This window comes from Elgaria multicarinata, chromosome 12 (assembly GCF_023053635.1).
Source record: "Elgaria multicarinata webbii isolate HBS135686 ecotype San Diego chromosome 12, rElgMul1.1.pri, whole genome shotgun sequence".
Taxonomy (NCBI): Eukaryota; Metazoa; Chordata; class Lepidosauria; order Squamata; family Anguidae; genus Elgaria; species Elgaria multicarinata.
The window spans coordinates 37542354-37555016 of NC_086182.1; the positions used below are offsets into that span (position 1 = coordinate 37542354).

At 57.5% G+C, this 12663-nt stretch overlaps 1 protein-coding gene across 6 annotated transcripts in view; it reads right to left on the bottom strand.

Moving 5' to 3' along the window:
* CEP164 (centrosomal protein 164) overlaps positions 1–12663 on the bottom strand; it is a 53227-nt gene that overhangs the window by 2483 nt on the left and 38081 nt on the right. For 5 of the 6 annotated variants that reach the window (XM_063139144.1, XM_063139142.1, XM_063139141.1 and 2 more), the window contains 15 exons: positions 12445–12567; positions 12105–12236; positions 11530–11613; positions 10829–10897; positions 9641–9819; positions 8969–9086; positions 7956–8023; positions 7482–7689; positions 6856–6963; positions 5792–5906; positions 5216–5569; positions 4874–4940; positions 4341–4463; positions 1101–3196; positions 219–329 (listed from right to left, as the gene is read on the bottom strand). In XM_063139144.1, the coding sequence (XP_062995214.1) occupies positions 3097–3196; positions 4341–4463; positions 4874–4940; positions 5216–5569; positions 5792–5906; positions 6856–6963; positions 7482–7689; positions 7956–8023; positions 8969–9086; positions 9641–9819; positions 10829–10897; positions 11530–11613; positions 12105–12236; positions 12445–12567 (1848 nt within the window). In that variant the 3' untranslated portion in view covers positions 219–329; positions 1101–3096. Of the gene's footprint in view, positions 1–218; positions 330–1091; positions 3197–4340; positions 4464–4873; positions 4941–5215; positions 5570–5791; positions 5907–6855; positions 6964–7481; positions 7690–7955; positions 8024–8968; positions 9087–9640; positions 9820–10828; positions 10898–11529; positions 11614–12104; positions 12237–12444; positions 12568–12663 lie in introns of those variants that run through there. The other variant, XM_063139140.1, reaches the window with a different exon arrangement.

Consider the following 12663-nt stretch of genomic DNA (forward strand, 5'->3'; position numbering starts at 1 on the left):
TGTTGCCCACGTCCTAAGCCAATCATTTTACAAAGGCAGCCTGAGAGACAGGCCTCTGGTGGGAATGATTTCCGTTTGTGAAGTACAGGGTGTGTAACGCTGACCCATCATCGAGTTCTCAGTGCAAGGCTCAAGGCTCAGTGCAATTCACCTCCCCCCCACCCCGCTCATAGCCAAAGACCCCAGCGGCAGCAGACAGAGCAAGGAGAGGAACCTACCCCGCTGTCTCGGCTGGCACGACGGCTTGGGGTCACATACTGGACTTGCCACGGCAGGGGCTGTTGGATGAGGTAGGGCAGCGGCTCCTCCTGGAACAGGTGGTTGCCAAGCTGTGCAGAAGGCAAGGAAATGCCGGTTCGTCAGCAAAGCCAGGACTGCTGGCACGAGACACACCCAGGCACTGACACATGGATCAGGCGGTCCATGTTGCCACCAGCCACCACAGGGCCCCTTCCCAGAACCTGCCTCTCCCACAGGCAAGGAGAGGCAGCCCTGCCATCTATGCAGCAAGGCAGTCCGTGCCAGTAACACTCCAGGACAAGGAATACGGAGGACAGAAGGGCTCCTGCATGGCTTGCTCAGGCCCCCGCCCTCTAGCAGAGCCCTCTTGGCCTCAGGAGCAGCTCATCTGCAGTGGGCAAAAACCTGAGCGACCAAAGGAACCTCAAGGGCAAGGCAGCCTCACACTGCAAGTGAGCTAGCCACATGGGACGCACAAGGCCACCACCCCCACCGGGATAGACCATGCCTCTTGGGATGGACAGTGGCTTGAACCATGGCAGACCAGGCTAGTGCCACAGCAAGGTGGCAGAGGAGCTGACACAGCGCTGCCATGCCAAGCAGCAGCCCCAAGCCCTGCTGGCTCCTCTGCTGGCATCAGGCTGGCAGTGCTGTGCAACACCCAGCGGGAGCTGGGCAAAGGCCCTAACGGAAGCCCTGGAGGGCTCCTTCCCAGGAGCGTTGCCCTGGCAGGCACTGGTGCGCTCAGGAGCCCCATCAGAGCCAGTGCCCCCCCCCCCCCGCAATCGCAGCGAAGGAAAAGCAGCCCTCCACCACCCTGACGGTGAGCGGCCTTGCTTGCACATCCCAAAGGTACTGACCTGCCCCAATGCTTTCACCATGAAGTAGAGCGCAGTCATCAGCGTTGCCAGCATGGTGGGTAACGTCAGGAAGCCCCACGAGAGGCTCACTCTCCTCAGATCAGCCTGGGATGAGACCTGCGTTGTGCTGCAACAGGGCAAACTGGTGCCAAATGGCCTAATAAGCTTAGGCAGGCAGCCTGTACTGCCTACAAAATCTGCTGTCCTTTGGAGCCTCTAATCTTCCACACTTGTGCCCAGAGACGTCACATTCCTCTCTCTCTCTCTCTCTCTCTCTCTCACACACACACACACACACAGTGCGCCAGGCGGGAGGAGACGTGCAGATCAGGGGATTAGGAGCAGAGAGGGTTCACTTGCTTTCCTGGGGATTATATTCTGCGCAAGGGGCCATCTGTAGCTCCACTAAAAATGGGGAAAGAGCCTCTCTGCGTGCTGTTTGTCAAAAGCCAAATTCCCACAGCCAACCAACGTGCAAGGTGGTTGGCATTGCATTCGATTTGGTAGACATCTGCCAGCATGGTAGGAGGCAATACAGACCCCCCTCCCCCTCACCGCCCAAACCCCAGCCTCTGTCTATTTGCAGAACAGGGATCTGGCAAAAGGCTCTTGAAAGCATGGTTGCGGGGAGCCGGGGCAAAGTGAGATCATGTGCACGAGATTCTCAGGCAGGAACCAAACTATGAACACGCAGGAGGGGGGAAAGCGACGACACCACCAGAGATGTACCAAAGAGTAAAATTTAATGGGTATACAAAAATACAGCTCTGCCCGTTCTTGCCATAACATACCCTTTAACACAGGCCAAGAGTAGAAACGCTTTGCTCATACAGAGGCCCAGCTGAGTGGTGAAAACTGAGAGAGCTGTTGGAAGCTGTCAAGCATGGCGGGGGGACACTCTAAGGGAGACTGCCCCCCCTCCGCCCCCCAGTGCCTGGGAAGCCAGAGCCAGGCGCCACCTCAGGGGTGGGACCGGGTACATCAGCCAGAGGCCTGGCTTCAGAAGGTGGGAAAAGCTAAGAAGGAAATGAAGAGTGAAATTAAACCTTCTAGAAGCAGCTCTGGCAAGAGCGTGCCTCCACAATGCAGACGTGCATGGATGTGCACGTGTAGCCCCCGCCCCCCACTCCACCCACCCAGTTCCTCCAGGCAACTGGCACTCTTTCAAGTGGCGGCTGCTGCAAGCATCCAGCTCTGGGACCAGCTGAGTGAACACAGCGCAAAGAAATGCGCTGAAGCATCAGCCCAACCGGCTCTGCCACCGCAAACACAACAGTCCCCAAGCTCTGAGAGGAGCCTCCATTTCTCAGAAAAGCCTGGAGGATCAGGCCAATGACGGCTTCCTAGAAGATTTTAGCCTGGCGCTCTCCTGCCGCCCTGCCTCGGCCTGTGGGTGGCCAGCCTGGCACCGGAAGAGCTGCTGCACAAAGCCAAGATGGCCCACGAGTCACCCAACGGGCAGCCGACCCGCACGGAGAAATCTGGGGAGGTCGAGGGGTGTGTGGTGACTGTGGGAGGCAACCCTGACTGCAGAGGAACCCTTGCAGGGCGGGACCACGGGCTGCCACTTTGACGTTGGGAGCAGCGGAGGCGATGGCATCAGTCCAGGCGCTCACGGCTTCCGAGGGTTCGCTTCAGGCCGCCCTGTGGCTGCCCATGCTCTCAGGTGCCCGTAGTACATGGGAAAAGATGCCCACCAGCCTCCTCTCAGAACTCACCTCCTACCCCAAGAAGCAACATCACCTGCTGGGCATTTTCCTGCCTAATGGAACGCTAACAGGGAAGCAACTAGTTAGGGACACTCGGATGACTTCCCAAATGCACGAATGGCCTTCTCTTTAGGAGCCAGGCGCCGTGGCCCTGCCCAAGAGAGCACGCACGGAGGCTGCTGGGGGCGGGGGGTAAAGACGTGTATTGCCATCGGGGGAAGACCAAAGCTCTGCCGTGAGGAACTCGGGCCGGGGATCTGCTTTCCAAAAGGGCTTCTCCCAGTTGCCTAGAAGTGGTAGACCTTGATTTGGTTGTTCTCATCCAGTCCAAGCTGCACAAAACCCGAGCCACTGGCAGAGGACTTGGGTGCAACTGGCAAGAGAGGGCTGGAAGTTTAGGTGAAAGAAAATCCAAAGAACATGGCTGGGTTCCAGACACAAGAACACAAGGAGAGTCAGACAGAATCCGTCCAAAAGTCTAGCTCGGCCAGGAGCTTGTTCCCACAACAGCCAACCAAATGCCCAACTGGAAAAGCCCGCAAGGAGGACACGAGTGCGATGCCACTCTCCCTCCCACTCACGTTTCCCAGCATGACTGGTATACAAAATCACATACGGAATGACCTCCATGCATCTGCCTAATTCCCTGTTAAAGCCATCCAAATTGGATGCCAATCACTACATCTTGTGGACGTGAATTCCAGTTTAAACCCTTCCCTTAATCTGTCCTGAGTCTCCTACCAATGAGCTTCATGAGCTGATCCGACTGGGGTTATAGTATTATGGAAGACAGAAGGAAATGTCTGTCTCTGTACACAATGCATACTTTTGTATACCTCTCTGTCTCCCCCTTACTCACCTTTTTTCTAAGCTAAACTATATCAGCTGGGGAAAACAAACCATTTTTTCCTGCTCTTTGCTTTCTGTTCTTCCACCAGCTACCGACCCATAAGAGGATCTCTCCTCTTATCTCATGACTGCTAAGCTTGCTCAGGGGTCTTCGTCAAAGGCTGTTCTGTAGTCCAAGCAAACAATGTCTACCAATCCATACAAGGAAAGGTGAAAGGCCTCTGAATTGCTACAGGGGTGGTTCCACCAGTGGGTGTACTGGAGACACCACAGAGCACCAGAGGCAACGTTCGTTCAGACTGCACCATGTGCTAGCAGCTAGTGCCCCTCTACATGCCAGGTGCGCACATCAAATTCAGACAGATCCAGAACTCATTTGAAGTAACACAATGCTCCTCCAAATAGCCACAAACCTTTGGGAAACCATCGGAGAGACGCAGACCCGGTGCCTGCAAAGAACAGATCCCTTTCCCCCAAGCTAGAGGACCAGCCAGGTTGGGCAGAGGGGAAGGGGTGCAGCCGTGTTGTTCCCTGACTCTTGCTCCCAGCCAGGGAATAACCTTACTTTTCTTGGGGCTTCCACAGTGCCCTTTCAGTGCCTTGGGAACAAAGGAATTTGCCAACGTTACATGCTGGTCTGTGCTGTCCTTGGGAGAGAGGTAATGCCTGGGCAAAAGGATACACTTTGGATTCCTGCTTGACACTCTCCAGCCACTTCTTGTTGGCATCAATCATGCCCTGGATATTCGGCCTCTCTGTCGCAGGGCCCTGTGTGTGGGGGCGCTGGAACAGGCGGATTTGCTCGCTGTTGAGAAGCAGAAGGGGTGGGGCCAGTCAACCAGGAGATCCGCCTTCAAAGTGCCTTTGGGAGGTACAGCAGCAGCAGCAGCTGCTCCATCGCCCCTGCAAAAGAGATGGGGCAGCAGCAGGCGAGACCGGGGGGCGGGGGCAGAGGCACTGGCCAGGAAGCCCCTGGCCCAGCCCCTGCAGGGAAGCAGCTAACAGGAGCTGCCACTGCTGCTTGAAAGGATGGAGGGGCCAAAGCTTTGAACCTGACAGGAGAATCAGGCACCTACGGACCGCTCGGGCAAAAGTGCAGTTTGTTCTCTCTGGGGGCATCTAGGACTCTTCAGATGTGAGGAGGGCTTCCCTCTTTCCCTGGTTACAAGCATCTTGCCTGAACAGCCAGCTGCAGGCAGTGCAAAGGTGCCTTACCCAGAGGTCATGTAGCTAAGCTTGCTGTCCGTAGGGCCAGGACTTCTGCAGGGTAACGGGAACCCACCTGGAACAGAAGAGAGTCAACTCGCAAGCCCAGCGTGGGGTTTCCTGGCCCTACCACCGCCCTGCCATTTGCTCTAAACCTGGAAGGGCCAGAAACCGCTCCCCACAACAGGGAACACCGTGGTCATTGGGCGGCTGTTCACAGCTTCCACCAGGCCCCTGACTACCTCCAGAGGCTAGGGCTGACGGGGTAGGAGGCCCAGCGTCTGTCCACCAGTGGCCGGGAGACATACAGCGAGAGCTGTGAGGGGACAAGGAGCCCACAGAGCTTCTCACCTGGGAAGTACTTGTGCCACTTCTCCATTAACATGCTGTCCACAGACTGGCTGGCCAAAGCAGAGGGGCTGGGACTGGAGCTGGGACCCCAGGCCCACTGAGGCCCAGCAGAAGGCACAAACGGAGCAGCGGAACGGACACGGGCCAAAGAGGTATAAGTAGCCAGAGGAATGCCCTCCCTGGACCCTGGGGACGCCTGGCCCTGGGTGGACGCGAAGAGCAGAGGCTGCTGGTTGCTGAAGTGGCTCAGGAGGCCGAGGACACTGTTCAGGTCACTGGTGATGCGCTGCAGGGAGTCGGTCAGGTATTGGATCTTGTCCAAGGGGGGGAATTGGAGGTCCGGTTTCAAGTCCACTACCATGGGGAAAGGGACAAAGAGAGGGGGTGATGACCGCGACCGACAAGGGGAGATGGGCCTACAGATCTAAAACCATCCCACAGCTGCCTCGGAGGAAAGGCTTCTTCTGGAAGCGAAAAGCTCTTCTGACGGACCGTTTCCCAACCCTGGAGAACTGGGGACGAGGACAGGCGCAAAGGGCCCTGGGGGCGGACTGGAGGGCTGAACCCAACTCTTACCTTTGTGGGGAGACTCTGCGCTGCTCGTCATGCTGCTTGCGTCATCAGAGTCACTGAGGTCAAAGGTCACCACCTTCTTGCAGGCCGCTCCCCTCAGTGTATCTTCATCAGAGAGCTTGGCGAGAGAGGAAGGGGAAACGGTCCTCCATGCTGCTTATGGAGTGGGCGCTTCCCTGCCTCCACAGCCCCAGAGCATGGAGGGCCAGAAGGCCAGAGCACCGCCCAACGGAGCAGTGGTGAGAGGGGCCGCTGGCCGAAGTGAGGCCAAGCAGCCGAGGAAGGCCGCCGATCAGGCATTCGCCGTGACGCCTCCCTGTCCTCATGCCACTCACCTCCAATGAGGCGGAGGCAGCAGCAGCAGCAGCAGCGGGTGGGGGGGTGGGGGGAGCCCTATTTATTTATTTATTTATTACATAGCTGAAGCTCTCTGGGCGGTTCACAAAAATTAAAACCATAATAAAACCAAGCAGCAAAATTGATATAAGATTAAAATACAGAGTTAAAACAGCAAGATTTAAATTTAAGTTAAAATTAAATGTTAAAATACTGAGAGAATAAAAAGGTCTTCAGCTGGCGACGAAAGGAGTACAGTGTAGGCACCAGGCGGACCTATCTGGGGAGCTTATTCCACAACCGGGGTGCCGCAGTGGAGAAAGCCCTAGAAGCCTCCCACCCACCCCCCCGCCACACACAGCACCTTTCCCAGCACGCGGTCATGGGAAGCCCAAAAGCCAATGCCAGCCGAGGCATCCCAGCTTGGAGCAGCGAGACAGAAAGGGCTGCCTGAGGACAGCAGAAGCTCCCACCCCACCCCTGCCCCTTTCCCCTGAGTTGGAAGAGGACAACGAAATCCACGCGGAATTGCTCTCAGGACTGCACAGCCCTTTCCTTCCGCTCCAGCCTGGCAAGGCCCAGCACCTTCCTCACTAAGGCTGCTGTTCCTCTCTGGGCTGCTGCTGGCAAGAGTGCAGACACACACACCCGCCCGCCCGCCCCACCACAAGCCCTCTTCCCCACGCCGGTTCACAAGGCCGGGCCCCCCTCGGGCAGGACGGAGCCCCCACCTCGTCCAGCAGCGAGGACTCCAGCTGGCTCAACCGCTCCGCTTTCTTCTTCAGCAGGGCCTGGCCCCTTTGCATGGCAGACTTCATTTCATCCAGCTGCCTGCCTTCCTGTGGGGGAAAAAGGCACTGCGTCACTTTTCAGCGTCATTCTGACTCTTGAAGGTGAGGGAGAAGCAAGGCCCGGTGGACTTTTCCTTTCCCCAGGCTTTTAAAAGGCGTTTTGTGGTTTTAATTTGTTTCTATAGTTGATTCTGTCCTCGTATTGTTTGTGAGCTGTCCTGGGAGTGGGCCCCCGAAAAGACCCCTGGGCCCCCAAGGCCAGCATGCACCCACTGCCACCAAGCCCCTCCCGGGATATGCCTGACTGGCCACCGGAAGCAGAGGTGTCAAGCCTCTCTGCCGCCACTTGCTTCCTGCTCTGGCCAAAGAGCAGCCCTGGCTCCCCCAGGAGAACAATGCCTGGGCTGCCCCCAGGGCTCAGGCAGGCAGCGACCCAGACGCTCTGGGGGAAGCCCGGGGTTCTCAGGGCAACGGAACAAGCCCAGCTGCTCCCTCACAAGCCCAGCACCCCAGCGGGGCACTTCAGCTCAGAGGCGCTGCCTTGTGTTGCCCTGTTGGCCCCTCACCTCTTCCAGGTTCCTGCGCACGCCTTCCAACACCTGGGAACGGCCTGGCTCCTGAGTGGCCTCATGTGCCCTCTGCAGGTCATGGCGCCAGTGCTGCTTGGCAGCGCGCAAAGCCGTTTGCCTCTTCCTCATGGAGCGTGTCTGGCGCACCAAGAACTCCTTGGCGGTCTTCAGGGAGGCTCCTTCGGCCGAAATGTAGTGCCGGACCCTGCAGGCAGGGAAGCAGGCCCACCGAATGCCGAGCGATCCCCGAAGCCCTGGGACATGCACAGCAAGTGCCACCAGGGGCTCCCGCCATGCCAGTGGCCTCCCATAAGGCAGGCAGGTAGGCAGGCAGGCAGGCAGGCGGGCAGGCAGGCGGGAAGGAAGGAAGGAAGGAAGGAAGGAAGGAAGGAAGGAAGGAAGGAAATGTTGGGGGGCCCAACCAGGCCCATTCCCCCGCTCTGTGCCCAACCTTTGTCGGCGTTCACTTACTGATCCAGGAGGAGGCTGCTTTCTTCGTTGCTCTTTGGAGTCTCGGATGCCATCTCTCTCGAGGGGGGCTTGAGGGTTTAATCAATTTTAAAGTCTGTTAAAGTCTGCAGGCAAAGACTGAATCCCATCCCCAGGGTAATTATGGCACTTGGACAATGGCTTCAGTCAAAGGAATCCTAGTGTTAGGTTGAAATGGACAACACTCTGCATTGTCTCTCCTCAGGATTACCCTGCCATCCAGAGGGTCTCTCCCGTACACACATGTACGTCCACCCCCACCCCCCACCCATGAAGCTGCCTAGGACAGGCAAAGCCGCCAGGCACGGGCCTGTCTGCACCGAGGGCTAGCAGTCCTTCCAGCCCCACTGCCAGAGATGCAGGTCACTCAACGTGGGACCTTGTCCACACAAATCACCTCCTTTTTCTCTCTGAGCACTACAGGCACAATCCCCTAGTCTCATTCCAAGTGGAAACCTGAAGTTAACTTGGGGTGAAGTTAATGGCTCCAAAGACGGCACTCCAGTGCCTGAAAACGTGGCCCATCTTCCCCACCCTCCAATCCCTTGGCCCTCTGGCCATCCCTGCATTTGTAAGCGGCATTTTGGCCTCTGTTTCAGGGTCTGGCTTGAAGAGTGAGCAAAAGGGATCCCCCTTCTTCACCGTTACTGCTTTGTGGGGTCACATGGAATCTTCCTGTCTCTCTCTCCGTGCACGCGCACACTTTTTAAAAAGAGTTCTGTAATCACTGAAGATTTCCCAGTCATGCCTGATGTTCACAGTCAGCAGTTTGTCATGGATTTTGCTGGCGGCGTGGGGAGGGGGTTGACAAAAAGCCATCCTGGCACGTCCCCACTCTCTGGAGAGGCTGCTGCCATGTAGCCCCCATATAAATTCCAGCCAGAGCCCTGACACCAACACAGGAAGACCGGCTCTCTGATGCCCTGTCCCACCCCCTGCCCCCAGAACCCAGCAATGCTCCGGCTCTTCCCCCCGCCCCCGCCCCCCCCACTGACCGCCAGCCTGCTCTCTTGCAGGTCTTCCACTCGGAGCGCTTCCTCCTTCCCTCCTGGGGATTCTTCCTCCAGCTTCTTCAGCAGCTCTTGCTTATTCTTCATGGCCTCCTCCAGGTCACTACAAATGACACAGGGAAGGAGAGATAGGGCGCAGCCCACGAGCAGCGCACCCCAGCTGGCACTGCCTGCTCCTCCGCTTGGCTTCGAGCTGTAGCAGACGGGGGCAGGGGTGAAGCTTGGGTACACAGCACTCCTTCGCTTTGATTGAACTCCTGATGGGTTTGCAGTTACTGAATTTTATTATCTCTATTGTATGATTTTTGTCTGGCACGCTGCCTTGAGAGGGCTTTACCCTTAAAGACAGCTTAAAAATAATTTCAGATAAATAAACCCAAGTGCAGTGGAAACCGTGTACCCTGACGAGAGCTCTGCCCAGGTCAGGCAGGGACTAGCCTCTTGGCTAGTGCCCTCCTTAAGTGAGAAAGCCAATACGCTACCCCAAACTTCCAGCTTCCAAAACCACAAATGCCCTCTATGAGAAATGGGGGGCGGGGACACGCACGCGAGGAAAGGGCTCGCTACCACTCATGGATGCCCTCGGGACCGTGGTTTACAACACGGCAGCCACCCCAGTCCAGCCGAGCCACGGAACTGCTGCCAGCGGAAATGCACCTGACCCGCTGCAGCAGCTGCTGACTCTGCAACTGCAACCGCTCCACCTGGGATTCCAGCTCTGTTTTCTGGCCCTGAAGCTTCCCCAGAGCTCCACGCAGCTGCCGTGTCGCCTCTGCAAGATCTTTCTGCTCTTTTCGGGCCTCCTCAAGACAGAGCCGAGCTGCCAAAGCGGCTTCCTGGGGGGAAAGGGTCAAGGCATGAGGGTCATTATATGCCAGGATAGGATTCCCTGAAGGTGGGGAGAATGCCACTCTCACAGCTTTGACGTTACGATCATTGATGCCTGTTCTCCCAATCCGGAGACCCTTTTGGAGCTCGGCACAAGCCCTTTTTGTTTTAACCACCCTAAAGCATTTGTTGTCATCAGCAAACATGACTACTACACTGCTCACCCCTAACGCCAGATCATTCACAAACTAGTTGAATAGCACTGATCCCAGGATGGATCCCTGTGGGACCCCAGTATTTACATCCCTCCATGTCAAGAGTTTACCTTTTATTCCTCCTTTCTGCTTTCTGTTCTTTCCTGTTACCAATCCATAAGAGGACCTCTCCTCTTATTCCATGATGACTGAGCTTGCTCAAGAGTCCTTGGTGAAGGACAGTTAAGCTCCCTTTCAGGGCCCCTGCCATTGCCAAGGGCAGCTGAAGGGAAGGAGGGTGGTTAACGGTCATCACAGCCTTCATGCAGGCAGACAGTGGCCCCACCTCTTGCTTCCTGGCAAACCTCTGGAGCAGTCTTGCTCTGAACTGGGCCCAGCAGAGACGACCCTCCGTGGCTGGCTGGCTAGCCAAACCCTTAGGTCTCTCGCAGAGGGCTCGCTTAGTCCTGAAAAGAGCACAGGCTTCGGTCTAGTCCATGGAAGAGGAGGTGCCCTGCCACGGAGGTACAAAGTGGCACCTGTGTCCCACCTGAACTCTGGGCAGGAGCTGTTCCTATGTCCACGCATGGGGTAGGAGCCATAGCTCAGTGCTAGAGCACATACTTAGTACGCAGAAGGTCCCAGATTAGGGTTGTCAACAATACCGGGCTTGCTGGAACCAGGGTCGAATTTGGCAGAAGAACAGTTTTGTACTGACAGTACGTGGAACCTGCACGTAGAACCTTGCTGCTCCTTCCCCATTGGCCGATGCATTTCACAAAGGATAATTATGGGAGCCACACATTCTCTTGGCGGCACACACCTCCCTCTCTTGATCCAGCTGCTTCTCTTCCTCCAGGAGCTGCTGCCTTTTCTTCCTCCAGGCCTCTTCCTGCGGGTGAACAGAGTGTCAAGGAGGTGGTAGGGGGTGGTGGAAGGCTGCCTGCTCTGGCAGGCTCGGCAGCCGACACCCCCTTGGGGCAGGCTGCAAGGGGCTCCCAACTGCCAGCCCTGCCCTGGTACTTAACGGTGCGCTCCAGAACAATCCTCCCAGCAGCCCGCTTGCCTCTAGTCCACCCTTTGCAACGAGGGCACAGGCTCCTGCATGAGAGAAGGCCTGTTAAGGCTTCTCCGCCAGCCACAAGTGCCACAGGCCTGGCAGCCAGCTGGGGTGCCCATTCGAATGGCTGGAGACAGAGCACAGCAAAGGTTCACAAGGAGCACAAGGAGCAAAGGTTCAAAGGTTCACTGAGCCCAGCACATGCTGGAATTTTATCTCAGCCTGTAGGCAGCCTAATTGAGGACGGAGCCAGTGCAATGTTCTTCCTCCAGAGGAGCAGCGAGCGAGCCAATAGGAATGGAACAGAAAATGCACACACACGCAGGAAGTGGCGTTAAGGCAGAATCCCGGTGGTGGAACATTCCTAACAAAATCCACACACGCTCCCCATGGGACTCTGCAAACATTTCTGTTGGACTTGCCCTCTGGAAGGCCATTAGTGCATGCACACACACGGCACTCACCTGAGCATGGAGCTGGGCTGCTCTGGCCTGTGCATCCTTGGCTCGGAGATCGAGCTCCAGCGCCGTGTGCTGAGCCTTCCGCTCCTGCGCAAAGAGAGCCGTCAGACCAACCGGCAAAGTTTCTGAAGCTGGACGTGCTTGGCACAGCCTTTGCCGAGACACAGGCAGCATGGTGGCCACCAGGAAGAGTCTCTGCTAGCCAAGGATGGAGGCGGAGAAGGTGGATGCTTTGAACTGGGCAGGCCTGAAGGGAAGGCGGCGCTCCACAGGGCCTAGGAGCAGCCGCAGCCTCCTCCTCCTCTCCTGGGCCCTCTCTCATGCCAGGGAGGCCACGTTGGCCCTTTCAATGTGGCCCTGGCCAACAGGGAGTCGCCTGCTGGCGAGCAGCTTCCACACAGCCGGCTTGACAGCGTGGGTCGACCCCAGGGAAGCAGCGGTCTTTGCCTGCTGGGGTGGGCAGCCGCCTCATCAGGTCATTCCATGGATACTCCAGCTGCTGGTGGGGCAGCGGAGTTACACCTCCGTGATGGGCAGAGAGAGCACCTTGCCCCACAAAGGAGCGCCCCCTTCCTTACCTGCTCCTGCCAGTGCTCCAGCTGCTCCAGCTGCTGCTTCTGTATGGCCTCCAGCTCCGCCTGGTGGAGCCGCCTCAGGCGCTCCTGCTCCACTTGCAGCGACGCGCTCATCTCCGCCCTCTGCTCCCTTTCCTGCCGCAGAGTCAGAGTCCGCCAGAGGGAAGCCCACCCGTGGCAAGGAGGGAGATGCCCCCATTCCGCCCGCCCTCAGATCGCTCCATTCCACGCAGGCCCCCCAGGGAGAACCCCCCACCCCGCGCCTCCTTCTGGCAGTCCGTGCTGCCGCTTCCTCCAAGGGTCTCCTCCCCCCCACCCCCAGCAGGCTCAGCTGCCAGCTTACCTCGGCCTCGTGCTGCGCCTGCATCCCAGCAAGGACCTCCCGGTGTGCCTCCTGCACCTTCTCCATCTGCTTCGCATGCTCTCGCTCAACTTCTTGCCGCTTCTCCTTCAGGAGGTCACTGAGCTGTAGTCGTGGCAAAGGCATCCTTGCTTAGGCTACCATTCCCTGGCCACTGGGGATAGGGCCCCGCCAGATGGCCAGTGAACCCACCCCCACACA